At 36.6% G+C, this 26962-nt stretch overlaps 5 protein-coding genes, 4 non-coding genes and 1 pseudogene across 15 annotated transcripts; 6 read left to right on the top strand and 4 right to left on the bottom strand.

Annotated features, from left to right (window-relative positions):
* Positions 1-89: 89 nt before the first annotated feature.
* On the top strand, positions 90-1937 carry LOC110416285 (5-OH-xanthotoxin synthase-like; annotated as a pseudogene).
* A 2342-nt stretch (positions 1938-4279) lies between these two features.
* LOC110416538 (cytochrome P450 71D10-like) lies at positions 4280-5739 on the top strand. Its single transcript, XM_089783572.1, has 4 exons — positions 4280-4414; positions 4741-4986; positions 5018-5044; positions 5152-5739. Exons 1-4 carry the CDS (start codon positions 4280-4282, stop codon positions 5737-5739), a joined length of 996 nt encoding a protein of 331 aa, XP_089639698.1.
* A 276-nt stretch (positions 5740-6015) lies between these two features.
* On the bottom strand, positions 6016-11791 carry LOC110416126 (Regulator of chromosome condensation (RCC1) family protein). The gene is made up of 16 exons (XM_021427978.2): positions 11274-11791; positions 11123-11184; positions 10942-11009; positions 10717-10838; positions 10436-10541; positions 10275-10326; positions 9483-9600; positions 9323-9353; positions 9203-9226; positions 8933-9057; positions 8352-8433; positions 7583-7705; positions 7432-7485; positions 7256-7325; positions 6763-6796; positions 6016-6605 (listed from the first exon to the last, which is right to left on the bottom strand). Exons 1-16 carry the CDS (start codon positions 11470-11472, stop codon positions 6268-6270), a joined length of 1608 nt encoding a protein of 535 aa, XP_021283653.1. The 5' UTR covers positions 11473-11791; the 3' UTR covers positions 6016-6267.
* Positions 11792-12301: 510 nt separating this feature from the next.
* LOC110416125 (bZIP transcription factor 29-like) lies at positions 12302-16043 on the bottom strand. 3 transcript variants are annotated; one of them, XM_021427977.2, is made up of 5 exons: positions 15770-16043; positions 14427-15653; positions 14055-14187; positions 13854-13938; positions 12302-12975 (listed from the first exon to the last, which is right to left on the bottom strand). In XM_021427977.2, the coding sequence occupies exons 2-5, from the start codon at positions 15626-15628 to the stop codon at positions 12713-12715; spliced, it is 1683 nt and encodes a 560-aa protein (XP_021283652.1). In that variant the 5' UTR covers positions 15629-15653; positions 15770-16043; the 3' UTR covers positions 12302-12712. The 3 variants fall into 3 exon arrangements, with proteins under 3 accessions (XP_021283652.1, XP_021283650.1, XP_021283651.1); XM_021427975.2 differs by having other exon boundaries at positions 14427-15666; XM_021427976.2 differs by having other exon boundaries at positions 14427-16043.
* Positions 16044-18047: 2004 nt separating this feature from the next.
* Positions 18048-18123, top strand: LOC149527207 (small nucleolar RNA snoR64a). Its single transcript, XR_016351270.1, has one exon. It is a non-coding gene; the product is annotated as a small nucleolar RNA snoR64a (small nucleolar RNA).
* A 50-nt stretch (positions 18124-18173) lies between these two features.
* Positions 18174-18264, top strand: LOC149527208 (small nucleolar RNA R38). Its single transcript, XR_016351284.1, has one exon. It is a non-coding gene; the product is annotated as a small nucleolar RNA R38 (small nucleolar RNA).
* A 48-nt stretch (positions 18265-18312) lies between these two features.
* On the top strand, positions 18313-18405 carry LOC149527209 (small nucleolar RNA snoR20a). The gene has a single exon (XR_016351290.1). It is a non-coding gene; the product is annotated as a small nucleolar RNA snoR20a (small nucleolar RNA).
* Positions 18406-18513: 108 nt separating this feature from the next.
* Positions 18514-18597, top strand: LOC149527210 (small nucleolar RNA R38). The gene has a single exon (XR_016351283.1). It is a non-coding gene; the product is annotated as a small nucleolar RNA R38 (small nucleolar RNA).
* A 273-nt stretch (positions 18598-18870) lies between these two features.
* On the bottom strand, positions 18871-22256 carry BPC6 (basic pentacysteine 6). 4 transcript variants are annotated; one of them, XM_089783643.1, is made up of 4 exons: positions 21801-22256; positions 20763-20825; positions 20466-20641; positions 18871-20262 (listed from the first exon to the last, which is right to left on the bottom strand). In XM_089783643.1, the coding sequence occupies exons 3-4, from the start codon at positions 20532-20534 to the stop codon at positions 19351-19353; spliced, it is 981 nt and encodes a 326-aa protein (XP_089639769.1). In that variant the 5' UTR covers positions 20535-20641; positions 20763-20825; positions 21801-22256; the 3' UTR covers positions 18871-19350. The 4 variants fall into 4 exon arrangements, with proteins under 4 accessions (XP_089639769.1, XP_021284719.1, XP_021284717.1 ...); XM_021429044.1 differs by having other exon boundaries at positions 18871-20292; positions 20763-20814; positions 21906-22253; XM_021429042.1 differs by having other exon boundaries at positions 18871-20292; positions 20763-20814; positions 21801-22253.
* A 1284-nt stretch (positions 22257-23540) lies between these two features.
* Positions 23541-25246, bottom strand: LOC110416702 (cell growth defect protein). 2 transcript variants are annotated; one of them, XM_021428752.2, is made up of 3 exons: positions 25050-25246; positions 24663-24833; positions 23541-23943 (listed from the first exon to the last, which is right to left on the bottom strand). In XM_021428752.2, exons 1-3 carry the CDS (start codon positions 25143-25145, stop codon positions 23926-23928), a joined length of 285 nt encoding a protein of 94 aa, XP_021284427.1. In that variant the 5' UTR covers positions 25146-25246; the 3' UTR covers positions 23541-23925. The 2 variants fall into 2 exon arrangements, with proteins under 2 accessions (XP_021284427.1, XP_021284426.1); XM_021428751.2 differs by having other exon boundaries at positions 23541-23953; positions 25050-25233.
* Positions 25247-26962: the final 1716 nt, after the last annotated feature.

Genomic DNA, 26962 nt, shown 5'->3' on the forward strand with positions numbered 1-26962 from the left:
ATCCCATAAAAAAGAAACAATTTTCAACTATTTATCCCTTCCTATAATTAGCTAGGCACCAAAAAGAGAAGCAATCCAACTACGCGAGAATAGCGTTCTGAACAGTACTTAGATACATTGGCAGGATAACGTCATCCATGAATCTCATTATTAATTACTATTAAAATTTTTTTATTAGAAGTGTCAGCTAATTTTTGTTTTCTCAGTGGGTTAATTAGGCTATATAAAGGGACTCTTGCACTCAATTTTCACAAGTTGCTCCATCGATTGAGCAGATCGCAATGGTAGTGTTGTTGTTCTTTGTCCTGGCCGTCCCCAGCCTCTTCCTATTCTTTCTCCTAAAACATAGAAACAATGGCAATATTCTTCTTCCCCCTAGCCCGCCAGGTCTGCCCTTGATCGGTCATTTACACCTGCTGATGCTTGATAACTCAGCCCATCATATTTTTCTTTGGAAACTCTCTCAAAAGTATGGCCCTCTCATGTCCCTACGACTTGGATTTAGGCCAGCCCTGGTTGTTTCTTCAGCAAAAATGGCTAAAGAGGTTATGAAAACCCATGACCTCGACTTCTGCAGTAGGCCTATTTTACATGGGACGCAAAAGTTATCTTATAACAACTTAGATTTCGCTTTTACTCCATATAATAATTATTGGAGGAAGATCAGGAAAATATGTGTCATTCATCTCTTAAACTCTAACAGGGTACAACTCTATCGTCTTATCCAAGAAGATGAAGTTGCTCGTCTGATTACAAAAATATCCAAATTATCTGTTGATTCTAAGCTTGTCAATTTGAGTGAGGCAATGATATGTCTTACCTCTACAATAATTTGTAGAGTAGGATTTGGCAAGAGGTATGAAGAAGAAGGAACAAAAAGAAGCAGATTTCATGGGTTACTTAATGAAAGCCAAGCCATGATCGCGACCTACTTTTTTTCTGATTATTTTCCTTTCATGGGTTGGGTAGATAGACTCTCTGGATTACTCGATCGACTTGAAAAATTTTTTAAAGAATTTGATATCTTCTATCAAGAAGTTATTGATGAACATCTTGATCCAAATATATCAAAATTTGAGCAATTGATGAACATCTTGATCCAAATATATCAAAATTTGAGCAAGATGATATAATCGACGTTTTACTACAAATTTCGAAAGATCCACATAAAAGCTGTGCTAATGGTCATCCTCTCTTAAAACTTTACTTTAACTATAATATTAAGCATTATCATTATTAATATTATTGCTTCAATACCTTCAGAATATATATATATATATATATTTATATAATTGCCTCATGTCCTTTTTTCTTCTTTTATGCAGAATGTGTTTATCGCGGGAACAGATACTAGTGCTGCCACTGTGATTTGGGTCATGACATTCCTAATAAGAAATCCTAGATGTTTGAAGAAAGTTCAAGAGGAAGTCAGAAGCTTGATAGGAAAAACAAGTTTTGTAAATCAAGATGACATTCAAGGTTTAATTTATCTTAAAGCTGTGATAAAAGAGACATTCAGATTGCAACCGGTAACTCCATTGTTATTGCCACGAGAAACAAAGCGAAAGTGCAATATTGGTGAATATGAAATACCTTCCAAAACTTTAGTTCACGTGAATGCATGGGCAGTTGGAAGAGACCCTGAAGCTTGGGAAAACCCAGAGGAGTTCTATCCAGAGAGATTCATTGGCAGCTCTATTGACTATAAAGGATTAGACTTTGAGCTCATACCTTTTGGTGCCGGTAGAAGGGGTTGTCCCGGAATACATATGGCAGTTATGACTGTGGAGCTTGCCCTTGCTAATCTTCTTTACAAATTTAACTGGGAAATGCCGGCCGGGAAAAACATGGGAGACTTAGACTTCGATGTGATACCCGGTATCGTTGTACACAAAAAAAATGCTCTATGCCTTGTGGCCAGCACGATTAATATGTAATGCATGTAAGGTTATGCTGGTAATCAACTTAGTTTGCTGCTAGCTTGCTTTGGTTTGGAGTGTTAACAACATTCTATATTGTGTTTGTGTTATAATAAATTCATATATGATAATATACCTTTTAATTTGTCTTCGTTTCAAAAGTAGAATCTAATAATTCTTAACTAAGTTAATTTTAGTCTAAATTTATCCTTCTTTTTTTGGTTTTGGGATTCTTGTTAATTTTGTGATTGTCGGAATCTCCTGTTTTTATTTTGTTCTACATGTGGGTCGCTGCTTTTTCAGAGCACCCATTTTGCAGACTTCTGGTTGTAATTTTCGGGGAACTCTATATATTCCCTGATTGTTGAATTAGTAGAGTTTTTGTCTTTCAAAAAAAGAATGAAAAACTGTGTCCCCATGATTCATCATAGCAAACATCATTTGAATGGCAATAGACAAAAACAACAGCAAACTTATTTTCCTGCTTCCAAATAGTTTAATGTACAGCAAAAGCTTGAATCATGATAACCCAGGAGGTTACTAATTATAATTAAGTCGGTTATGCTTAATATTTTTATTTTAAAAGTTCTCAATAATTCAATTTGGACGTGCTAGAGCACTATATATCAGTCATAATCGAAGACGACTTACTTAAAACATGCTCATATCCAAGTTCTCCATCTAATTAATTTCATAGTATATATTTTCTGTCAGGTGATTATCAATTTCAACCTGTTTGCTTAAAACGTGTTCACATCCAAATTCTCCATCGTATTAATTTCATAATATATAATCTATCAGGAGATCATCAATTTAAATATGTTTAATCCAAGTGTATTTCTTATCTTAATTTAATGCTTAATCATCAAAAGTTGACAAGGACCTAGATAGTGAGACAATACTGCTCTGTGAGGTAAAAGGACTCCGAATAATTGCAATGTAAGGTTTGGCAGAGATTAATCATTATATTGTCGTGGCCAAATAAATATAAATAAAATTAGGATGATTCAAAGTTTTGAGCCATGACGGTCCAGAGTCGAGCCCCATAATGTAGTAGAACGTGGGCTAGTTTTTTTTCCGAACAATCTCATCCTAAAATTGGGACATGATCAGATGAGCTATTGAACCCAAACTGAAGCCTTTGTCTATCGTTGATGGGTCGTGGCCTTAGGCATAGCCCATGCATCGGGCGAGTGAGAAACGCTCTGCTTCCAACTTTCTTCACGAAGGGATCGATCTTAACCACAACGTCCTCCACAAGATTATATTAAGATGAAAACCACATATTATACTAGTAGTATGAACAAGGAATGCTCTAATCTTCTTTCCAAATTTGATTGGGAAATGCCGACCGGTATGAACAAGGAAGACTTAGACTTTGAGGTAGTACCTGGTATTACTGTCCACAAAAAAGTGCTCTTTGCCTTGTGGCCAGCAAGGTTAACGTTTAACGCATGAAATGTTATGCTAGTAGCTTAAGTGCGAAAAACATTTTATATTATGTATTTGGTATAGTAAATTCGTGTATGTTAATGTATCTTTTAAGTTTCTTTGCTTCAAGAAATATAATCTACTGATCCTTAATTAAATTAACCTTTGTCTAATTTGACTTTCTTTCAAGTAATCCATGATGCTCTAATTGAATGATCAATTCATTTTTTTTTCCATAATTCTTTGAATCTTTCAATCAATAAGTAGACACATTCACTTATTGGCTTGAAGCTCCATTCAAGCTTCGAGAAAAAGGGATATAATAATCAACTAAATTTATCTCTATATCTCTTTTGTTGCAATTTTATTTGTCTAAGAAAACAGAAAATCATCATACATGAAGTTGCCTTCAAAATGAAAGCAACATGTTAGAAGAAACCATGAAACCCAAAAGATAGATTGCAACTAGCAAGAAAGCTAAAAAAAAAAAAAGATGTGTTATCCAAATTCATCATAGACAAACCTCATTTTCAATTTTAACTTTTTTATTATTATATAATACTACTAACTTAGTCAAATTAAATTGTTTGCGATTAATTACTCTTTAACCAGCTCTCATGTCACTAACTAGGATATTAAAGAAAATATTAATTATAATACTACATGCGACGTCTTACTTATATTTTTTAATTAAGACTGTGTTGGTCAAAAAATAGAAAAGACAATAAATATAAGTAAAATCACGATAATTCAATGGTTTGGGCCATGATATTTATATCTCATTGGTTGGTTAGCTTTTTATTTGCATTGGTTGGTTATATCTGATCCTAAAATTAGGACATGAATCACACGAGCTACTGGACCCAAACTGAACCCTTTGTTCCATCGTTGATGGTTCGTGGCCGTATGCCGTATCCCTTGGCCGATGCATGGGGCGAGTCCTGATCTGTCGTGTCTCCGATCTCAATCGCTTCATCGCGGGGAAAAAACAACATTCTACGGTCTACGACGAATCAAGAGGGTTCATGTATGGAGCGAATGCTACTCTTCTATCTTTAGTAGTGGTATCATTTTTTTCCTACTCCATCGATCAAAGAGAAGGATAGCCAAATTAGTCATGATGAGTAGGGAATTTTCTATAGCCCGACTCTAGGACAAAGACATGCAAGTAACAAGATAAAGATAAAATCAATAAGAAGAGTTCATTCTGACTATATAATAATCACGTTGTCTTGATGTTTTCTTCTTTGCTTTTCGTTTACGTTAATAATTGTTTGATTCATACAACAAAATCAATATCAATTAGCTTCGGTTTTCTTCTAAAATGAACATTGCTCCTCTATGTAAGAGTAGCAATGTTCATTGTTTGAATTCCCTGGTGCAATCGCAGGGTTCAATCATGGTGTTGAATTTCCTTCTAGCCCTCTCTCTCTTCCTCTTCTTTCTCATCCGAAAACAAGAAAAGGACTATGAAAATACTCCTCTGCCACCAGGTCCACGAGGCCTTCCCTTGATCGGTAACTTACACCAAATTGATAGCTCAGCCCCTCATGTCTACTATTGTGAGCTTTCCAAGAAATATGGTCCTCTCGTGATGTTGCGACTTGGTTTTAGGCCAACCCTAGTAGTTTCTTCAGAAGGATGGTGAAACTACGGTTGATCTCACTTTTGATTACGTCAAAGCCTTACTCATGGTCAACTTCTATAACAAAAGTTTGCTTTGATTATTAAATCTTTTCTAGATTATTCTCGGTAGAATCTCAATCCTCCTGTTCGCTAATCTGTTACTTTTTCTGTGCAGAATGTATTTCTCGCCGGAAGGGATACAAGTTCTGTTGCAATAGTTAGGGTCATGACCTTTTTAATGAAGAACCCCAGATCAATGAAGAGAGCTCAAGAAGAAGTCAGAAATTTGTTCGGGAAGAAAGGTTTTGCGGATGAAAATGATGTCCAAAGTCTTGTTTATCTCAAAGCAGTGGTGAAAGAAACCTTTAGATTACAACCGGTAGTTCCATTGCTAATCCCACGAGAAACAATTCGAAAGTGCAACATTGGGAACTATGAGATTCCAGCTAAACCTCTAGTTTACGTGAGTGCATCGGCAATCGGAAGAGAGCCCGAAGTTTGGGAAAATCCGGAAAGCTTCTATCCGGAGAGATTTCTTGGTAGTTCCATTGACTATAGGGGACTGGACTTTGAATGGATCTCATTTGATGCTGGTCGAAGACGTTGCCCTGGAATTACCATGGGAACTGTAGTGGTGGAGCTCGCGCTTGCTAAGCTTCTTTACAAATTTCATTGGGAAATGCCTGATGGGATGATTAAGGAGGACTTGGACCTCGATGTGAATCCAGACCTTACCATGTCCAGGAAAAATGATCTTTGCTGAGGTTAATTGATCAGAAATTCCTAAGGTAGTTTACTCCTAGATTTCATTTGCTGTTTTGCTCCTAGCTCGGAGCATTTTATCAACAGTTTGTTCATGTCCTTTACATTAAGGCAAATGCCGATGCAAGTTATAATTCTTCAGTTCTCTTGGTACGAAAAATTAAATGTTCTTAATTTCAATATGATTTTTGCGGTTTAGCGCTGAGGGAGTAACATACCAAATAATAAACAAGAAAACAAGTAAGAACTTCACTTCAACAAAAGGATGCAAGCTGCCTTTCAAGGAACAAAAATATATTCTCACTGCTCTTCACCAATCATCGGAAAGAAAAGAAAACAATTTAACTGTTACTTCAGGAGTATTCGTTTCATCAGGTGATCACGAGTTGAGGACTTGAGGGCCTCAACAGCAATAATATTAAAACAATTCTTGTTGGAAAAATGCAAATAAAGTGGCCAATGTATAAAGAAGCACACTCCTCTACAGTGAGAGAACAAAATTTCCCATCGGACTGCGAATGTGTAACAGTTATGACTTCCGGGGCCGTCCTCTCTTACCTGTTTTTACTTGAGAGGACTGCGAACTTTTGTTTGCAGGAGGGCGACCTCGTCCACGACCAGTGCCTTTTCCCCCTGAAGTGGACTTCTTAGCACCCTTACCTCGACCACTGCCAGAAACCTTACCATTGACCTGTTCTCCACTGCTATCACTCCCAACATCGCTATTCTCTTCTTCTTCTTCTTCTTCCTCTGAGTCAGACGAATCTTTTGGCTTCTTCCTCTTCTTTGAGTCATTGGGAGTTTTACTGGCAGGTTTTTTATTGTTTGGCTTAGAAACTGGAGTTTTGGCATCTGGTAACTCAGTCCCTGCAGGAAGAGTAATTTATAATTCAGTGTCCCATTACTTCAAATTCAGTAATTGTCAACTGGACGACAACAATGTTAGTGGTCACTCACTATAACCCCAATTAGTTGACAATTGCAAAGAGACAAAGATGGAGACACAATAATCCTCAACACATACCTTCACCAGAAGTTTTACCGTCATATATATCCAGCTGTGAAAAAACATAAATAATTTAGACATGAGCCTTTATATTTCAATATCTCAAAATTAGCAAAAAACCAGCAGCAAGTGCAAGACATCAAACTACATCAATGCTGTCAGTAGCGAGCAACAAAAACATCTCCCTGGTTCAAACTAGAAATTAAAGGTTCAGCAAGATAAGCTGGTAGTCATGATCAAAAAGTGGGAAAGATGACTCTTGAGACTAATACCACTAATAGCTTGCAGCAATATTCATGTCCATAAAATTAAAAACTAAGCCCTTCAAAACTTTTAGAAGTATTTATAAAGTCACCCAAAGCAAGGATTTTATCACAAATATATTGCTCAATTCCTGGGTGGTTGGCATAAAAACCATACATTTCGGAAGGTACACCATCAAGTGTAAAGAAGACACTTGATCTCTAATATAAAGAGAAGTGAAAACTATTTAGTAACTTTACAAATTTACCTGATCAAGTCTGTCACCAACATCTGTTCTATCAACAATGACAATTGAATGGCCCATACCACATGCAACACTACAAAGAGACACACAAAAACACTCGTCAGTACCTTCCCTTCCACATAAAATTCACAGCACATAGTATTATAGGTGCACGACTAAACTGTTAAATTTATATCCACCTGATAACATGCATGCCCTCCAAAATGTCTACCTTTTTGGGAACTGCTGAAGACCTTAAAACAAGATACAAGGTTAAGTGTAAACCATAGAAAAGACAGACTCAGAAAAACAAAAAAACTCAAAGCTGTTATGATAAATAAGAACACATACTTTTGTCCATTCGGACCATATCCCAACTCTCCATACTGAGCATGGCCCCAGCTTATGCAGGAGGAATCTGCACCAACAAAATGGTGCATATTGCCAGAATCCATGCAACGTAAATGCCAACCACTAGAAAGAAAAGGGACAGACAAATGTGTCTTAGACAATATGTGTCACTGACTTAAACCAGTAGTGTGAAGTTTAATAGACTTAAACTCAATATACCATAGAACTTCAAGCAAAGCACCAAATCAAAATAAACGGCATAAAATAACAGTACAACTAAGGCAATCTAATACGCTTAAAAAGCATAGAATATAGTGCAACCAAGAACAGAAGCTTCTACACTAAGCTACCCTAACAGTAGATTATAAGAAAACTAATACCAGGAGCATGAAGTTTAATTGACTTTAACTCGAGATACCATAAAACTTCAAAAAAAGCACAAAAAAATAAACAGCATAAAATAACAGAACAATGAAGGCAATCTAATACCCCATACAAGATAATGCAACCAAATAACAGAAGCTTCTCAGCTAAGCTACCCTAACACTAGATTATCAGAAACCTTCATGCAAAGCTTGATGATTATGACTATACAAAACAGGGTGGAATGCTCCATTGAAAGGGAGGAAAAATACAGCAACCAAAATCAGAAAGTAAAATAATCCTGAGACATCCAAACCAAAAGCAAAATCAGCCACTCATCATGATGTCAGTAGAAACAATTATTGTTAGGATAAAAGTATGATATAACCATGGCGTAGAGACAAACCTTAAATCCATGAGAGGTTTAGGATACATCCAGTCATCACCAGTAGTCTTTATTTTGCCCCACATATATAACTGTCCACCACCTGGAAAACAAACAAAACACAATAATAAAAATGAACATTGATTTCAACAAAAAATTAAGCCAAGAACAAGTACAGACAGCAGATATTAAACTTAGAGGGTTGCAACATTAGAGGTAGAATTGCAATTTTCTGCGATGAAGCACACTAAAGGTACTTCAATCTGATCAATTTTATATTGATCTAAGAGTTTTCAGGAGCCTAGCCTCATTTCTTGAAATACAAGGTGGGCTACCCATGTGTTCATACTTCTGTAGACTTTAGCTTAGGAGTTAAACAATGCTTATTGAAGGAATGATAACCTAGAGTGTCCTTGTGATCCCCCTAATTCTACAAAACTTCATTCCCCTTGAAATTTATAAAAGAGCAGCCACCTCACCTTTCCCCTTAATCCCCACTTCACCCTTCATAACAAATGAAAAAACTTTAACCTTTCCTATTAACAGAGAGATTTTCAACCAGACTATTAGCTTCCAGACACAAATTACAGGACAAACAATACCTGCAGTACATGCCGAATTTACAGAACCAGCTGAAACAATTGCCTCAGGAGGTAGAACATTGTGCTTCTGGAATATTTCAACACGACGAGGAGCCCACTCATCCTTCTGCTCTCTATGCCCAAGCCTGCATATCAGTAACAAAGGAATTACATACATGATTCAGAAAAGGAAAAAGTAAATAAGTAGGCATAAAGGATTTAAGCCTTCTAAAAACGCATCAAACACTGAACAATGCGGTAGTCAACAGCAGTGTAAATATTTTCACAAACCTTCCATAACCACCAAAGCCCCACCTAGACATTCACACAACATATTGTCAATTATTTATGAACAAGGATAATAAAAGGGAAATCTAACAGCTTTCCAGATTTAATCAACAGTAAACTTACGTGTAAACATAGCCATTCGTATCCACAGCAACTGGATGCACAAGTTAGAAACATAAACTATGAGAAGAATGTTTAAGTAAAAGAAGAACAGGGGAGGGAGAGGCAAAACAACACTAGATGATAACAGGTGAACATGAAAGACAACAGGCATATCATGAACCTGTATGGTTTGTCCCACATGCAACTTTGACAATAGTTTCCCCAGCAAGAGTAGCTATAGCTCTGGGGCGTGGTTGAGCTTCATAAGCAAGCCGCACTGAGCTATCCTTTGTATTGTACTGCAAGCACATAAGTGTCATGTAAACATTCGCTAGAAAAGCAAATCAATATATGCTACATTTACTTAGGCTAGCAACTAGGTTAGTCAAAGTCTCAAAGACTGCTTATATTGGTTAGATAAAACAGAGGAAAACAATACTTAAACATAATGTTAGTCACAATGCACAAAGTACAACAGGCAGTAGATAACACAAAAAGCATTTTGGCCAAGGAAAAGATAGCATCATGAAATTAGAGAGCAAGGAAACCAACTACAAAAGGTCTCCTGATGGTAATATATGCATGCACTTCTTATTAAAGAGAACTATGCACAAATGCAGCAAACACTATCACTAGGCAACACACACTAATAACATGAATGGCAAAGCATCAAGATATTTCAGTTATAGAAGGCCATCCAGAGATTTAGAACAACATATAACATTAAAGATATAATCTGAAAACAGTATTGAATGGGGCCATGCTACTATGCACCCTTCACTACAATTACTCAAACAATTTTCGTCCAAAATATAAATTCAACTGGGACAAAAACAAACTCAAGAGCCTGTGTTACCATGCCTGAAATTTTTGGTAATGATATCATGTTCAGGCAGCATAACTCTGTGAGTGATGCTCTGGAAACATAAATATCAACAAGACTCATCAAAGATAAATCACCTTTCCCACATACCTCATTGTCTGTTCCATGGCCAAGCTGACCAAACTGTGGAAGCCCTGCAGTGCTACAAACCAAGAAACAAGTGTGAAAATCAGTGAAAAAGCATGAAAATATGGAGTACAAACCATGAAAGTAAACCAAGAAACAGAACTAAACAGAACCACAAACCATACAGTATCGAAGCTCCTTCAACAGATGATATCCACACGGTAAAGTCTGCTCCACAGGCAGTATTTGTAACTTGGGACACGAGACAGCGGACGGGAGATAACTCAATTTCTACAAAAAGAAGAAATTGGTAAATACATGATACGAAATGTCATTATCTATGGAAGAATGCATTCATGGAGATCTACAAATACCAATCAGAACCACCAAATAGAATAAAACAACCAAAGAAACTCAACCACACAACTTCAATAATATAGTACTCATCCAAATCTACTGCACCTACCATTTCTTGTGGAACCTGAACCAAGCTGTCCATGTTTATTCCAACCAAAGGCCAGGGAATTACCCTCTTCAGCAACTACAACTGTATGACTCCTCCCCCCTCCCGCTTTAATTATTTTATACCTTCAACACAGATACAACAGAGTGCAATTAAACAAATTTCAGATGATTCAATATATACAGACACGATTAATTTTAAAAAACCGATAGGAAAAAAGAGATATACTTTGAGAGTTCTGAAACAACAGTTGGCCTATCACGCTGGATCGTATCACCATGACCAAGTTGCCCTTTCTATACATAAAAGCTAAAGTTCTATCAACTAATAATAACCAAATTAGAAAAAAATTAACTACACGCATTTAAAAAAAAAAAAGACAACATTAAAAAGCTGAGCTCTTTCATGCCTCATTGCGACCCCACGTGTAGCATCGCCCTTCAACATCCAATGCAACGCAATGACAGGACGCTGCGATAAAAAGAAATATTAGTTAAAAAAAAAAGCAAAAGCTTTTGAATGTATATGAGTAGGTGCATAACAAAAAGCTATAAACTCACCACAACCGGAGGCAACGAACCGGATGTCAATGCCAACGAGGGGGCGGAGGCGTGTGGGAGAAATCAAGTTCCCTTCAACTGCGCCTTTGCGGCGACCAACAATGTCCCAACACGTGGAGCCACAGAACAAGAGCTCTCCTCCTTTCTTCTTCTCTTCCCCCTCCTCCTCCACCTTCTTCTCCGGTTCGTTCGTCGACATTTCGGTCAACCACGGGGGACACAACGGTCAAAGCTTTTGACCACAAAAAAAAGGTTGAGCCGAATGAGGACCGATCTAACGGCTCGTATTTGAAACGAGGCAATCAACGGCCACAGATGAAGGTCAAAATTGGCGGGAAAGAGGGAATAACGGCTAGTAAGAGGGGGATCGGGGCGATTAGGGTTTAAACCTGAAAGGCGAAAGGAGGGCAGAACCGAAAACCCTAACTCAAGAATGGGGGAAGTGGAAACCGAAATGTTTTCTAAGCGAAGAAAAGAGGATAAAAAGGAGTTGTTTGGGGTTTCCAAGAATAGGGACTCTTTATTAATAAAGGGGAAATAAATTGTGGAGAGAGACTCGTTGATAGATTTCGTTGCTCTTTCACTTTTCTCTTTCTTCTTTTTTTTTTTAAAAAAAAAACTTTTTTTAATTTTAAAATCATGATTTTATTTTTTTTCCATTTCATTTTAATTTAGCTTGAAGTCGTTGTCTTTAGATTTTCCCTTCTTTCTCTTTTCGAAGAATCGGGGGGGGGTTTCCTCCTTCGCCAGCGCAAATCTAACGCGCCTAGCCTTTCCATTATCCTCTTCAACAACTAATAAATAAATAAATATATTACCAAAGAGCGAGCCAGCAGATGACATTGGGCTGAAAGCCCAAAACCTGGAGATGGTAAGGATGTAATTATGTGCAACAGAGGCAGCCATGAGAGGCTAGGCAGCAATGGCAAGGTGGAGTTTGACTGACCATAAGGAACCTGGGAGATTGGGTTCATTTCTCAATCACCCATCATTGTCGCAAGAGAGGGGAGGAGGGAAGAAGAATCAAATTCAAGTAATTAATAACATCTCTGAAATTATTATAATATTCCAAGGCTTGTAGCCATATGTAGTCATTACATGCAGAGAAAAAACAAAATATAACTATCATATATAGACAATGCTTTTGAGGTTGTCTCTGTCTCTACGATAAATGAATCGACAGGGGACGAGTTCCAGCTTCAACTCTCCACTGCCTTGGCATGACAAATGCACCCAATGAACGAAATAATGGTCAAAGTTTACTAGAAGAAATATATCTAATAGATGTAGAAACCTCTTAAATATATTTGATAGGTGTAGAAACCTCTTAAATATATCTTATAGGTATAGAAACCTCTATTTGATCACTGATATTTCTAATCCAGTTCTTGATGCGAAAATCTAGCTGCATGGAAGCTGATGTTTAACTCAGCCAGTCATCACTTAGATTCATTTGCAGTAGGGTCATCATTCTGTTGCTGCAGGGTCTGCAACTGGTTATGCTGACTGTGCTGTGGCTGTTGCTGTTGCTGCTGCATCTGATAAACATTCACCTGCTGAGGTTGCTGAGGCTGTAATTGGAACATCGGATGATTAAGCGAAAGCTGCTGAGCCATGCAGCTTGAAAGATGAGCCTCCCCACTGAGCTCTGCTGCAGTAACCTTCAGTCGCTGGACTTCTGCAGCTAATGCTTCGTTTAGTGCTGCCACATTAAACCCAGAAAGGAGACCAACGTTTAAGCTCAAATACAACTGTATCATTAGCATAATTCTATACAACACCGAAAATCATGATATTTAAAAAGTTAATTTTAGATTAACTGTTAAGTTGCATTAGCAAAATGAAAAGGAAGATTAAAAGCGACCAAATTAACCAGTGCAATCATACTTGAATATATAGTTCCCTAATAATCAAAATGAAGAAAAGAGATCAATACCTAGCCACACATCAAAAGAAGAAATCAAAACAATTTGATTGTCTTCAAAAATCTTTCCTTAGGCTTTCTTATGATACTATCATCATCATTACAACAATGGTAGCCATTCTTTAAAATCTACGCAACTCCTGTAATCATGGCTTGCCTTACATGGTCGCATTTTGTTCTTTTAATCTCATTGTCACATCAAAAAATTCATCACACTATAGGATAGGACATCTTGGGATTCAACATTTTCAAACAATATTGAGTTATCAATTGTATGTGTTGTTGATGGTTAAAAAGTTTGACGCCCGTTTTAATCACTCTTGCACATTGTCCAATCCATATCTATACCATATGAAAAACTTGTTACTTTGCCCATTAGTAATGGGCCATTATGTGTCCTATGTTTGATAAACCTCCACCTCCTTCATCTCCAATTAGTTCTGGATGTCTGTAGGTCTTAAATAACCCTATATGCATCTAAATAGTTCAACTTATTGCGAAAGTCAAGACATTCAGTAACCAATAGATGATAGCAAAGATTTAAACAAATAATGCCATAACAACCAGGTATTCAGATCAAGCAACATGTATTGCAGATGCAAGCACGTTCTCAATAAATAGACTGGAAATGTAAATAGTAAAAACAGTCATGTTACCATCTTTCAGTTGGGCCTGTTGCTCCATGGCCTGAAGGCGAAATTTCAACTCATTGTTCTGACTAGTAAGCCCAGCAGAATCTCTCTAAACAAGGAAGACCAAACAAAGAAGAGATTGTGAGGAGCAACTCAGTATCTAATCAGGATAATTAAAGAGAAAAGTCTAATAATTGGGTACAGATATAAGAAATTTATACCCACCTGTAACATTGTTAGCTGTGCAGATAATGTAGTTGCCTCTGTTTGCAGAGTTTGCACCTTGTGTTCTAATTCTGCAATGTACCGCATCTTCCGCTCCTTTGAACGAGCAGCTGATTGACGATTAGCCAAAATCCTATCATGAATAGATGGAGAATGATTACATAGATAAATAAGGGTATATACAGAAGCTAATCCTCATTGTCTAACTCTAAGTAACAGTATTATATCATAACACTAAAAAGCTAGATAGTATTGCATAATAATTCTAACTAAATAATTTGTACAATTATCTTAACAGATATGCAACAGCACAAGCAATAAAAAAAAGAGAAATGAAAAGCAAGAAGAAGAAGAAGAAGCAATGTGCAACACCTTTTGGCACGTTTTGGGTCTACAGAAGCAATCTCAGCAAGCTTCTCATTTTCCATGATCTTTTTCATCTCAGCTTCACTGAACTCACTACTCCCCAGCTCAAGGTTGAACTTGCCTGAATTTGCATCCGCTGAGCTACCAGGAGGAATCTTTGATGATTCGTCATCAAATTGCAGACTTCCCATGTAACTATCCATTGAAACACTTCTATGATGCCGAGCAGTGGGAGCAATATCTCCACCAGCACTCCTCTTGACCCTCTTCTCATTTGAAGCACCAGCACTCATTCCCTGCATACTAATTGGATGTCCATTTACTCTACTCTCCACTTCATTGTCACTACTTTCACCCCCATATGTCTTTGTGCCACTAGCTCTGCTATCCAAATCCTTATCCTCAGTTCCAGAAGAGTTCAACGTCTCAAGACTGTCCAAATTCATGTACGCATTGAACAAGTCATCAGCAACATCCCCCTCGGATTTCCTCTCACTCGTCCCTTCTACATTACTACTCCCATCCTTGCTCCATTCTGATTCTCGTTTCACCAGCTGAATCGGTTTCTCCACACCAGAAGAACTCTCCCTACCCGAAACTGACCTATCCAACACGCCACGACTCCCTATCGGAAGCAATTGAGGCGAAGACTGAATCATAGCAGAAAATCCTAGTGGAACATCACTGCTAGACCGCCTATGTCCTTTACGCGGAGGTAAACTCGAACTCTCACCGACACGAAACTCGTTAACCCCTCTAGCGACAGGTGAAGGAAGTGAGGACCTAACATTAGAATTGACAACCCTTTCTTCCATAGAAACATCATTACAAGCAGGATCAGACAGAGACGCGACAGACGGCTCTCGAAAAGGGGGAGGACTCCATGGAGGCAAGCTATCAAGGGAAAAGAATGTGGGTTGAGATAGAGACCTGGAATGAGACGGTGCCCCTTGTTGAGAATTGGAACGAGAACCAATGATCTGTGAGTAAGGCGATGTAGCAGCAGGGTAATTGGGGTGTGAAGGAGGTATCCCGGGTCTTTTGTTGTTATTGTTCTCGGGACTTAAACGCGTATGAGGAGAAGATGAAGCCATTTGAGAAGCATTGAAAATGGGTATATCTATGTTGCTTTGTGGTTTGGGGATTGAATTCGAAGGTGGTGATTGAAGCTTCTGCATATTACTTCTACTCTCACTAATACCCTCCATTTCCTTTCATAGCTTTCTCCAGCTGCTACACACACAAACTAAAAAATAAAAAAACCCCAGAATTTAAATCAAAATCCAAAACCCCAAAATCTAACAATGAAACCAAAAAGGAAAAGAACATGTATGGCCATATATGTATACCTGGTGAAAGAACCCTAGCTTGGTCCAGTACAATGAATCAGAGAAACAAGAGGTTGTTTTTGTGGGGTAAATGCGAGGCCAAATATGCAAAGTGAACCAAAATGATTGACCAACGCTTTTGCCAAATGTGGCGGTGATTACACTGTCCAAAAAGTCTGAACCAAAGACTTGAGAAGGGAGGGGAATTGCCGGAAATTTAGTTCTTGTTAAGACAAAAGCTCTCCCTTTCGCTACAAGACAAACCTGGATTTTGCTTGTCAGTGAGAAAATAACGCGTGAGGAAAGAGAAGAAATTTATATTTTATCTACGCGTTTTCCCAATTATTTCTCCTTTATCTCCGCCATTTTTCTAGTGAGTTGGATTATAATATTTAATTTTTTTTTTTTATTACATGGAAAGGTAATTGCGAAGGTTCCCCGTGGGCGTAGACCAATACGTTGGCGCCACACGGAAGTTTCCTTTTTTTGAGGTTTTTTATTTATTTTTTCAATCATGATAATACCATAAAAACATAATTCTTATCTGTAAAAATATTTTTTTTTAGAAAAATAAATTGTAATCATGTAATTGGACAGAAGAAAATTACTCTTTTTGGAGTTTCTTGCAAGTTACAAATTTATATTCAATTATTTTTAAACTTTGGGATTTTGAATTCTAACCAAATGCTCTTTAAACTATTCGAACTTGTATTGGTTTTTTTTTTTTAATAAATTTTACATGATTAAATGTAACTTCTTATCTTTTTTTTGTGGAAAAATAGGAAATTACCCAAAAAAATAACTTGAGTAGCACATTGTCATAAATCAAAATAAATTAATACAAAGAGATTAATGTTAAATATTATAGTTTTTAATAAATTGAAATAAAAAATAAATTTTTAAATATAAAGTAGTTTCCCTAAGAGCATTTTAGAAATACAACTAGCAAGATGTACAATAAAATGTTTTATTGAGTACAAAATTAATATCACTCTTTAACATTCTCAAAGTTAATTATTGGTAAAATAGTACTTTTTTATGAACAAATACTACATGATTGAATTAATAAGTTCCATTTCAAAAATATTGATTTTTTTATTTAGTAAAATACTAACCAATATTTGTTTATTTTTTAATTTAAATAATACATTTTAAGATTCTTATAACACATACAATGGAGGTGTTACTTACACCATTTTAAATGCTAACATTTTTTGGGTGCATTTCAAGTAATAATATTTATATGATTTTTTGTGAAAAATAGGAAATTGCTTAAAAAGGAACTTATTTAAATGGATCGGATAAAATGACGTCATGCGTTATGATAGATCAAAATAAATATCTAGAGAACTTGAGAGATTTAACGCAGAGAGATTAACATTAAATATAATAATTTTTAATGAATTCAAATGAAAAATAAATTTCAAAATAGTAAATAGTTTCCCTATGAGCATTTTATAAACGCTTACTAACAAGATCTAGATTAACATGCTTTATTGATTAAAAGTAATTAATATCACTCCTTATTCCTCAAAATTAATTATTGGTTGTTGACACCTAGTTTTTTTTTTATATAGTCCACATCTATTTATAGTTTTTATATACATTTATATTCTAATAAAAACTATTTTATCAAGCATTTAATTATGTATTAAAAAATTATTTTATTAAACAGTTTTTTTTTTCAATTGGCTTTTGTTCATAAAATTATAGTCCAAACTCGCACTAATTAATCCAGCTAGTAAAGAGAAAAGCTCATTTTATTGTCAATCAAGATCAATCCTTATTAAGATTTTAATTAATTCAAAATAAAATCTTAAATACACTAAATCTATACAAAACAAACAATGATTAAATCCGGACAAAATTTAAATATACATTGATCGCATTAAAAAAAAATGGACCTAAAAGGTTTGTTAGAGTAGCCTCCCACCAGTGTTGGGCCAGTTTGTTAGTCTCCAATTATTAAGCCCCGATTAAAGGTCCATGTTCTCTCCGTGACCTTTCTCATTGATCCTCGGGTAATTTTATCAGACTCTCATCCCCAAAACACACCGAAAAATTGAATTATAAAAGGAGGTCGGGATTCGGGAGCATCATTGCCGAAACCCTAATTCACACTGGCAGGGTCGGCGTCTTCGTTCTTCATCATTCTGACTCGTCTTTAGGGTTTTCTAATCAAGTAGCTTCCTTTTTTTACCTCACCAATGTTGTTTTTTGAAGAAAAATTCTGTTTCTTTTTCTTTTTCTGTTCTATTCATTGCATTGGGCTTAGGTGAAAACGGAGGCCAAATGATGAAATATTCGAATTGCTGAATACTCGAATATTAAATCGAGTATCATGATTCGTGTATTTGAATAGGAAGATCTGATGCCTCCTCTTTGTCTTGTTTTCCTTTGTTTATGAATTTCCTTACTGTTTATTAGCTGCGGATGAAGAGATATACGAAATATACAGTTATCCCTGGCTGATTTCTATCTTCAAGTGCTGATATTCTTTGAAATCCGACGCAGAATTTATAAGTTTAATTATTTTTTTTTGTTAAAATTGTTGTAGACTTGAAGCCAATGATGAAATCATGGAGACTCTCTGAAATGCAGTTCTTTTGGTTTCTGCATGAATATGTTGAAACTCATGAACTAGGACGGTCTGAGGCTTGTTTCTCTTTTTCTTTGTTTTTTCTTCTTTTATTGGTTTCAATCATCTTATTTTCGGCTTTTGAAAATTTGATGGGAAATTAAATATGTTTAATGTTTCGTCACAGTACTGTGTATGATGAGAAAATTTTCCAAATCAGTTATCCCTGGCTGATTTTCGTTATGATGACATCTTGTGATCTGACACAGACTGAAACCATGGAAGACAAAGATTTGATCTTTGTTTCCTAGGAATTTTAGTTTTTAATTAATCTTGCAATGCTCCTTCGTGTCTGGTATCTTTGATTTTGGGTTTACGAAAGATTTTTGAATAACATTAAAATTGATAATTAAAGGTTTCAGACATCTGAAGAACATTATATGAACAGCTGAGGCTGGTTTTGGTGATTTCGAATCACAAGCAAAACTATCAATAACTTGTAATAAAATATAGATGAAATACCCTTGCAAGTTGATACTATGGATGATATAACAATAGCTTAAGCTTATAAATTGAAATTTCATTCAAGTACAAACAAGATGTTGAGGTACAATTTCCTTACAATTAAGTAGAGTTACAGGCGACATAGTGGACAACCCCCATGAGCTTCCAAGGCTGAATGTGGCAAAGAAAGTGAAGAAAAGGAAAAGGGAAGGGGCATATCCTTGATCCTCTCTTCAGCTACCAGCCACTCCTTACTAGAACTGAATGCAGAGACATGAATTCATAAAACGCTAATAGAGGATCGAAGCAGCAGGGACAGAAAGATTAGAGGCGCCAATTTGAAGTAAACCCCACATTAAGTTGGCATTACCCACCTAATAATCCTCACTATGGTTATTTTCAAGATTCTTTATTTTTCCTCCATTGCTAAAATGACTAAGGACGAACACATGATCAATTGAGCATCAAATGTCTCTTTTCTATTTCTTCATTACCCATCCAATTCAATATCTTAAACAACCTACTTGATTGTGATGTATCGGTTTGTCCCATGTTTGGCCCAATGGTCCTTAAGATCAACAGAATTTGACAAATCATGACCTTCAGCTGCAAGCCTGCTAAGCAGCTTGTTGAAAGCACTTCCACTCATCTTTCTGCCACCAATCCGGGTATGCCGTTTGTTGGGGACTGCTGGCAAAGGATACATTGACAAGGTGGTTGTGCAACATGAAGATTGCCATCCCCCGTTTCCCCATTTGTAGCACTGCCTTAGGACTCCAGTGCAAGAACAAACAGGTGGTGGCATGGTCGAGTCATCAAATACAACTTGATTCAATCCCAGATCCTGACCTTTCCAGTCAGACTTTGTTGCCACTAGCTGTTTGTTGAGATCATCACCTCCACCACCCACATCTTGTCCACCCTTCCACTCATGTGACTTGCCAAACATAATCTTATTCAAGTCTTCATTTTCTCGTTTTACCTTTTTCGGAGGCTTTGGAGCCTTCTTGCTAGAAGCAATTACCTTGGCCTCCTTTCCTCGTTTACCCTGCTTTGACTTTGCAGCTTCAGAGGTACCTGGCGTAAATGGTAGGGTGTCACTTGAATGCATTTCCCTTGAGTTGTAAGGAGCTTCATTGATGTGGGGCAGATGGTGAACATTTTGCTGTGGATGTTGCACGTGCTTCACCCCACGTGAGATTTGGCACCCTGGTGGGCAAGAGGGCATGTTACCAGTGGCCAATGAGTTCTCTCGATACTGAAGATTTGCTATGGCATTATCACGTTCCACAATAGCACTATTTCGCTCAGCAATTGCTGCATCTCGCTGCAAGAATGCCATATCTCTCTCAGCAATTGCTGCCTTCTTCTCAGAAAGTGCTAAATTCCTTTCTTGAATAGCTGCATCTCTTTCAGCCATAATGGCCATTACCTGCTTCATTGATGGCTGATGCATCAGCCACTGCAACAATAATGGTCATAAAAGTTATAATCATGGACAGAAGTTTCCAGAAAAACGCTGAAATTGAACAAATTGATCGCAGAGGGGAGATTATTTATTTATGATTTATGCCATTCTATATCACTTCAAGTATTTATAATCTGCAAAAAAAAAAAAGTTACGCCTTACGATACCTGACCCTGAGCTGTTCTATACTGATCTGTTTTGAGTCTTCCATTTTCACGATGCCCACTATCATCCATCAGACCCCAAGAAATTGTTGCGGTTGACAAAAAAGTTATAAAACTCTGCTCTGGGGTGGTATGCGTGCAATCAAATAAGTATCACATCACTTTGGGAGCAGAAGATCCTGCATATCACAAAATGTGGAAGGGGGAACAACTCATATTTTGTTATTCATAGCAAAGAATTCCTCCATCAATTATTAGAAAATAACTGATATTATCCCATAGAAAAAGCTATGAACTTACCGTAGAGAGGTGTACGAAGCACAGAAACCCATCTTCAAGTTGTTGATCTTCCCTGAATAAGAACTAATACATAAATACATCATCAAGAACATGGAAAAAAAGGTTTAAATAACCATTATTCTTCAACTTTTAAGGAACAAATCTATCAGTTCCATGATATTCATATCCTAGTTTTCAACAAGCTTATAGCCTTCAACAAATCAGCCTTATGACTCTATCCATCCTATCAAACATACTGATCAGTCAGAAGGGTCCCCAAAATAGAATCTTTAGAGGCAAAAACATCTCCCCTCCTTATATCTAGAGGCCACTTGTCTATAACATCAACACATACAACGAACTCTGGCCTTAGTTATTGCAATTAGTGTTCGATTTTGACTCTAAATTCAACACAAGTAAGCTCACGACCTTTCCTTTTCCTCACTTATTTTACTTTCCATGATCAGAATATAGATTCTGTAAATAACAAGATACTAGTAACAATTATTCAATCCTTCAAGCATCCAATTCACTCGGAATTTTCGCACTATATTTCAAGTGTACTACTTTACTACCACAAATATGTATTTCCAGTGAAAAATGACAGCTAAAATTTCAGGCAAGACTAGAATAAATGTGCATAATAATAAGGACCAGTAATTATCTTATACGACCAGCTTAAAAAGACCGAATTCTTCCACAATTCAAAACACTCAAACAACTTTTTCCAACCCTAAGCTAATACCAAAAGCCCCAGAACCATCCAATCAGTAGCTGAAAGCTAACGAATCAAAAGTCCCAAATTCACTTCCACAGTTATTTAAAGAACCCACTTCATAAAACAAGCCTACAACCCTAGAAGTGAAAAATATGAAGCCCGTCAAAGCAAGCTTCCCTTGCTCCCGCAACGCACCAACCATAAAAAATAAAGCAAAACCAGCTGAGGCATAAGCAGAAAACACTAAAACTAAGCAGAATTAGGATGGGTTTAAAGCCAAACCGATGACCAAACACACCAAAAAAAAAAGTGGGTATTGAAGAGAAGAAGAAGAAGCTCACCGGCGGAAGAATCTGAGGGGAAAGAGGTAGGAATCAAAACCTTAAATTTTTTGGAAGATGAAAAAGTAGAGTGGAAGAAGGAAAGACAAACCAATTTTTCCTTACTTTTTGTGTCCTAAGGGTTTTTTTTTTTTTTTTTTAACCCCGTCTGGCCTCTCTCAGTCTCAGTCTACGTTTTCATTTTCCTTTCGTTTTCTCGGTCTATTGATTTTCCGCTGTCCTGAAGTTCAGCTGGTGGGCAGAAAGATCAACACAAAAGTAACCCAGATCAGCCGCTACGATCCCTCCCCTGCTCCTAAGCCGTTTGATTGAAAAATGAAAAGGACCCTGAAACGCTGTCGTGCCCCATCACAGTTTTTGGGGATTGGCTTGCCTTGATGGAAGACGGATGGCAGATTGCCAATGGCCCGTTGGTTATGGGTTCAACATTGACGATTTCAAAGCATTAGCGTACCTTCCACTAAAAAGCTCCTTTAGTTTTTCCTTCTTTATATAATTAAGTTGAAGAAATGATAATCCGAATTTGGGTATCTTTGGTTAAAAAGAGAGGTATGATTGCTAGTTTTTACTATGCTCCTTGACTAGAATGTGTGTGACTATGGTACTCTACATGAGTCTAACATACACTCACAATGACTTCAGCAACAGGATAAGTTTATGGCAAATATCAATTCCTTCAACGGTCGCTCTCTGGGTTATTAATGTGAGACACTATAGAACAGTTTCAGTTTCTGAATTGCATTTAAGAGGTCATCAAAGCATATTATGTTATGAAAAAAACAGGCATTTGTTTACTCACATTAAGCTCACACTTCTTCAGTCTCGTCGTTATAACATAACATTTGATGTTCTATAATATAACCTGATTACAAAAAATATAATATTACAATATTTAGTATATAAGTAAAATAATAATTAAAATATAAAAAAAATATTATTTTAACGTTTAATTTATAAATATGTACTATTAATTTTTAAAATTATCTCTATTTATTAAAATATAAATTTAATATATTTGTATTGTTTAATATCAATTTTATATAATATCATATTTTAAATATCATAAATTTTATTTTCATTTCTTATTATAATCTATTATTTTTTATTTTAATATTTTTTATTTCAATTATAAATATTTTATATTTTATTTTAATATTTTTTATTTCAATTATAACATTACAAAAAATCTTTAATAAAGTAATACAATTAAAAGGTCAAAATATCAGTAATAATATTATATCCTTTTGTAATTGCATTGTAATTATACATAACAGTGATATGTTGTACAACACATATTACAGTATAATTTAATTAGACAGATTACAAAAAATGTCCTTCCCTTTTTCTTATAGCAAACGCTACTTTAAGTGCAATTGCTACTACTAATATTGAACAGAGAAGAGAACAAAGGATTGTTTTTCATGATTCGAGTACAATGATAGTGAGGTTCCGCGTCTTCAACTTTCACGAGAGGGCAGGTTAGAAAGAGTTATAGACATGATCCACAACAATAGGCACGATTTGAATTCAGCACAAGCAGATATGCAGAAATTTTGTTGAATAGTTAAATGAAAAGAGTGTAACCTTTGACACCCTAGTGTCCTGTCCCCAATATCAATGAACTTGCATGCTATCTCCCCATATTCATGTTTCCTGCAATGAAGTGTGGTGGCTCATCAAGCAACATGGACTTAAGGATCCAAGATCTTAAACATTGAAACCAACGTTGGAAACACAAGAAACCAAATGCGGGGACTATCACAACTCCCCAGCTTAGTTCATTGCTTCATTACTGACTTATATATTAAAAAAGTATAGGATGAAAATGGCAAATCCAACTGATTCTGATTTATGCTAAAACAGCAAGAATCTCTTCGGTCGTTGAAAAACATAAGGGCGAGGAGAGGAAACATGTAGCACCAACAACTTGGTGGTTGATGATGGAAAGAGTTTTTCTAAAACAAATTTCAAATGTTCTTCCATACAAAAGAACCCAAAAAGCATAACTAAGCCTGAGATTAATAACTACAAAAATAAGCAGCGTAAATGCATCATCATTAACAGAAACTCTAATCCATGTTTGCCTTCCTCTCTACGTTTGACTTGCTGAGAATAAGTACACCAATTACAATGAACAGAGCACCTGCAAACCACTGAAAAAGCTCTCATGATCAGAATACACATGTCAACCGAGTTAATCACTTAAAACCATGAGTACTTGTTTCGTTTCCGCGCATTGTTTAAGCAGAAAAATATCAACGTTTTGATTCCATATCAGAAAAACTAGTCACAAAAGCAAAACTCTAGAAAATATTTATCAAACAGCTTGCATGTAAATTCCTCCTCTTACTTGCCTTCTTAAGCACCATAAAGCACAAAACACAAGGGCTGTGCTACATAACACAAAATAAAAGCCTACAAATAAGCCATTCCTTCAACAAAGATAAGGCCTGAAAAAACTAATCATAGTTAGGATGTTAGAAAGAATGTACTTCAAAGATTTCTAGAATGATTTTTGGCATCTAAAGGAACCTTCCATTCCCCACCAAAACCAGCAAACTAGCAAGAGTCTGCAAGAAAATTTTCCCATTACCATGCTTCTGTTTGCAAAGTACATCCAATTATACACAAATGCTGACAAGTTTATTGCAAATTAATCAAGTCCTCCTACAGTTAAAGACATAAACCTCTTACTAATCCTCAGTCTTAAACAACTATCATTGCAATGCAGACCAATTGATTAATCCTATGGAAGTCTTCATCTTGGTCTTGTTACTTGTTAAATTTACCGGCGCAGCCTCTTTCATGTATGAAATTGTTGTTAAGATAATACCAATTCATAATTGCTGTTCATTGGCTTACCTGAAACGACAATGGTTCCTCGAACAAGAAGGAGCCGGCAAAGCCAGAAGTGAGGAAATTAGTAGCGAAATTCGTGACTGTAGCTTGAAGAGATGAAAGAGCTTTCAAGCTGTTAACGTAACATCCCCACATGATGACATTGAAAATTATGACCAAACCATATCTAACCAACTGTGAATTTTAAGAAATCCAATCAGTTATCATCTCAAATATTACCATTAAACCAAGGGATCACGTGTAAGAAATCATGGGTAATTCATTAATAAATTTAAGATTAATTGCATGAAAAATTTAGCAAAAGAAAAAGGTCAACGTGAACACGAGAAGCAAGCGAAATTGAGATCTGTGAACGGAGCAGAAGAAAAAATTGAGGAATCGGAATGTTACAGGAGATAAGAAGAATTTAGCTGAAATGGCAGCGAACGCAGCGTTGAGGCCAGCTGAGATTGCCCACGCGTAGCCTTTCCTCCTCCTACCCTCCATCTCCGACCTCGCGCCAAACGGACGGTTTCATCCGGGAAATGTTGCTGGCTCGCCGCTGCGTCGATTAAGCTAAAAAAATTTCTATGGACTTATGGCGCCTTGAGAGCCCAGTGGCCCAAAAAACTAGCTAAGTTAGTCCATTTCTGCTTCAGGATACCAATGAATTAATAGCTCGTCTGTTCCGCCATTAAGTCCAATTTCGTTAAGTTGGGCTCAGAATCTCGTCAGATATTGCCCATTAGGTCAAATTTCGTTCAGTTTGTCATCCAATTTGGTCTCTGCCTTATGGCTCTGTCGTTTCAGCCCTTCTCTTTTCTTGTATTTCCCCGTTATTAAGCAGGCTTGCATGCCCTGCATCAGGTCGGCTGGTCCTCAGTCTGTATTGAGTATAGACTTAGATCAGCCAGCGTGACCCATGGCCGGATGGTCCATCGTCTATAAGGCACAACGATGGCATCAGCATGTGCCACTGCTCTTCCTGTATAACTTCAAATGGTTTCTATTATTATGCTGAATTCCATATCCCTGTTTCCATTTCTCGTACACAATATAGAGAGCCTGTCATTCTGTTTATGGTGGCAACTACTAATCTTGATCTACTTCATGGGTACTACTAAGAGGAAATTAAGCCAAATTTGCAGGCCCTTAATAACAACTTGTGCCGTGAACTTCGATTCCTCAAGAGCTAAACAACCAACCCCGCATTAATATTTTGGTTCGTCTTGGTTGCTATTGCTATTAGTGTAAAGGCCTACAATTTCATGGAGAATCCTGAAGCCATAACCAATGCTATAGTATGTACAGAACAGAAAACAGCCGCAATAATCATGTTCTGGGCACGAAAATATGGAGTTCCATATAGAAATTAAGGCATTATGGTCCTACTGGCTATTTCAATGGCCCGTTTGGCCCTTGAATGGCCTTGAATGTACTCTACACCAAATAATACGCGTCGTGAAAAAATGAATTATTTGCTTTATTTAGGCGAAATCAATTAGAATGATTTTGAGCTAAGACTGTAGAAAGATTTTGTATGCATCATAAACTTTTACACCTCTTTGCGCAAATTAGTCTGAATTGTGAAATAATTAGCTTGAAACCAGACATAAATTTAACCATAATGACTACTTAACAAGTTAGAATTAAAGTTAAAATGCAAGCGAAGACAAAAGCAATATATTAATTAAAACAAATCCCCTTTATTGATCAAACTTTGTAAATACACTTGTTTTGTAGAGGACAAAGTTTATAAAAACATGGTATCCTAATTCTATGAAAGCAATCAATAGAGATTGCTGAATATAAGAAAACAACTATTTCACGTTGAGAAGAATAATACGAACTATACAGACGGAAACAAATCTAAGCCTTTATTTTGATTATTTTGAATGAAGCTTTCGCATTTCCTTCACCGCAATTTGACCCAAATGCCGTGGCTAGGAATATCTTGATGAACCACAAATAAAAGATAAAACCCTGCCGGCGCAAGATTATAAGAACGTGGTGTCGTGTACTCAATGTTATACGTTGAATTCCCCAAAGCCGTCACCTTGTCATTTCCAAGGTCGAGGACCCTTTGATTCATGGAGAATGAATGTGTAGTAAAAGATGGTGCCACCATTGTTACCGAAACCAAATTTGGATCTACTTTGCCCGTGATCACCACTTGAACAGTTAATTTTTTCCTGATTTGAATCGAAGACATTGACCTTGGAGCAACGATTGTCGGTCGAAAATCATTGAATTCAGAGTCCATATATGCCGGAGAAAATGCCTCTAAGCTTAGTTCAGTAGGGAAAAGGACTCCCGTAAAGTTG

Source organism: Theobroma umbraticum, unplaced genomic scaffold (assembly GCF_002168275.2).
Source record: "Theobroma umbraticum cultivar Fairchild unplaced genomic scaffold, ASM216827v3 scaffold_51.0, whole genome shotgun sequence".
In the NCBI taxonomy this organism is placed as follows: Eukaryota; Viridiplantae; Streptophyta; class Magnoliopsida; order Malvales; family Malvaceae; genus Theobroma; species Theobroma umbraticum.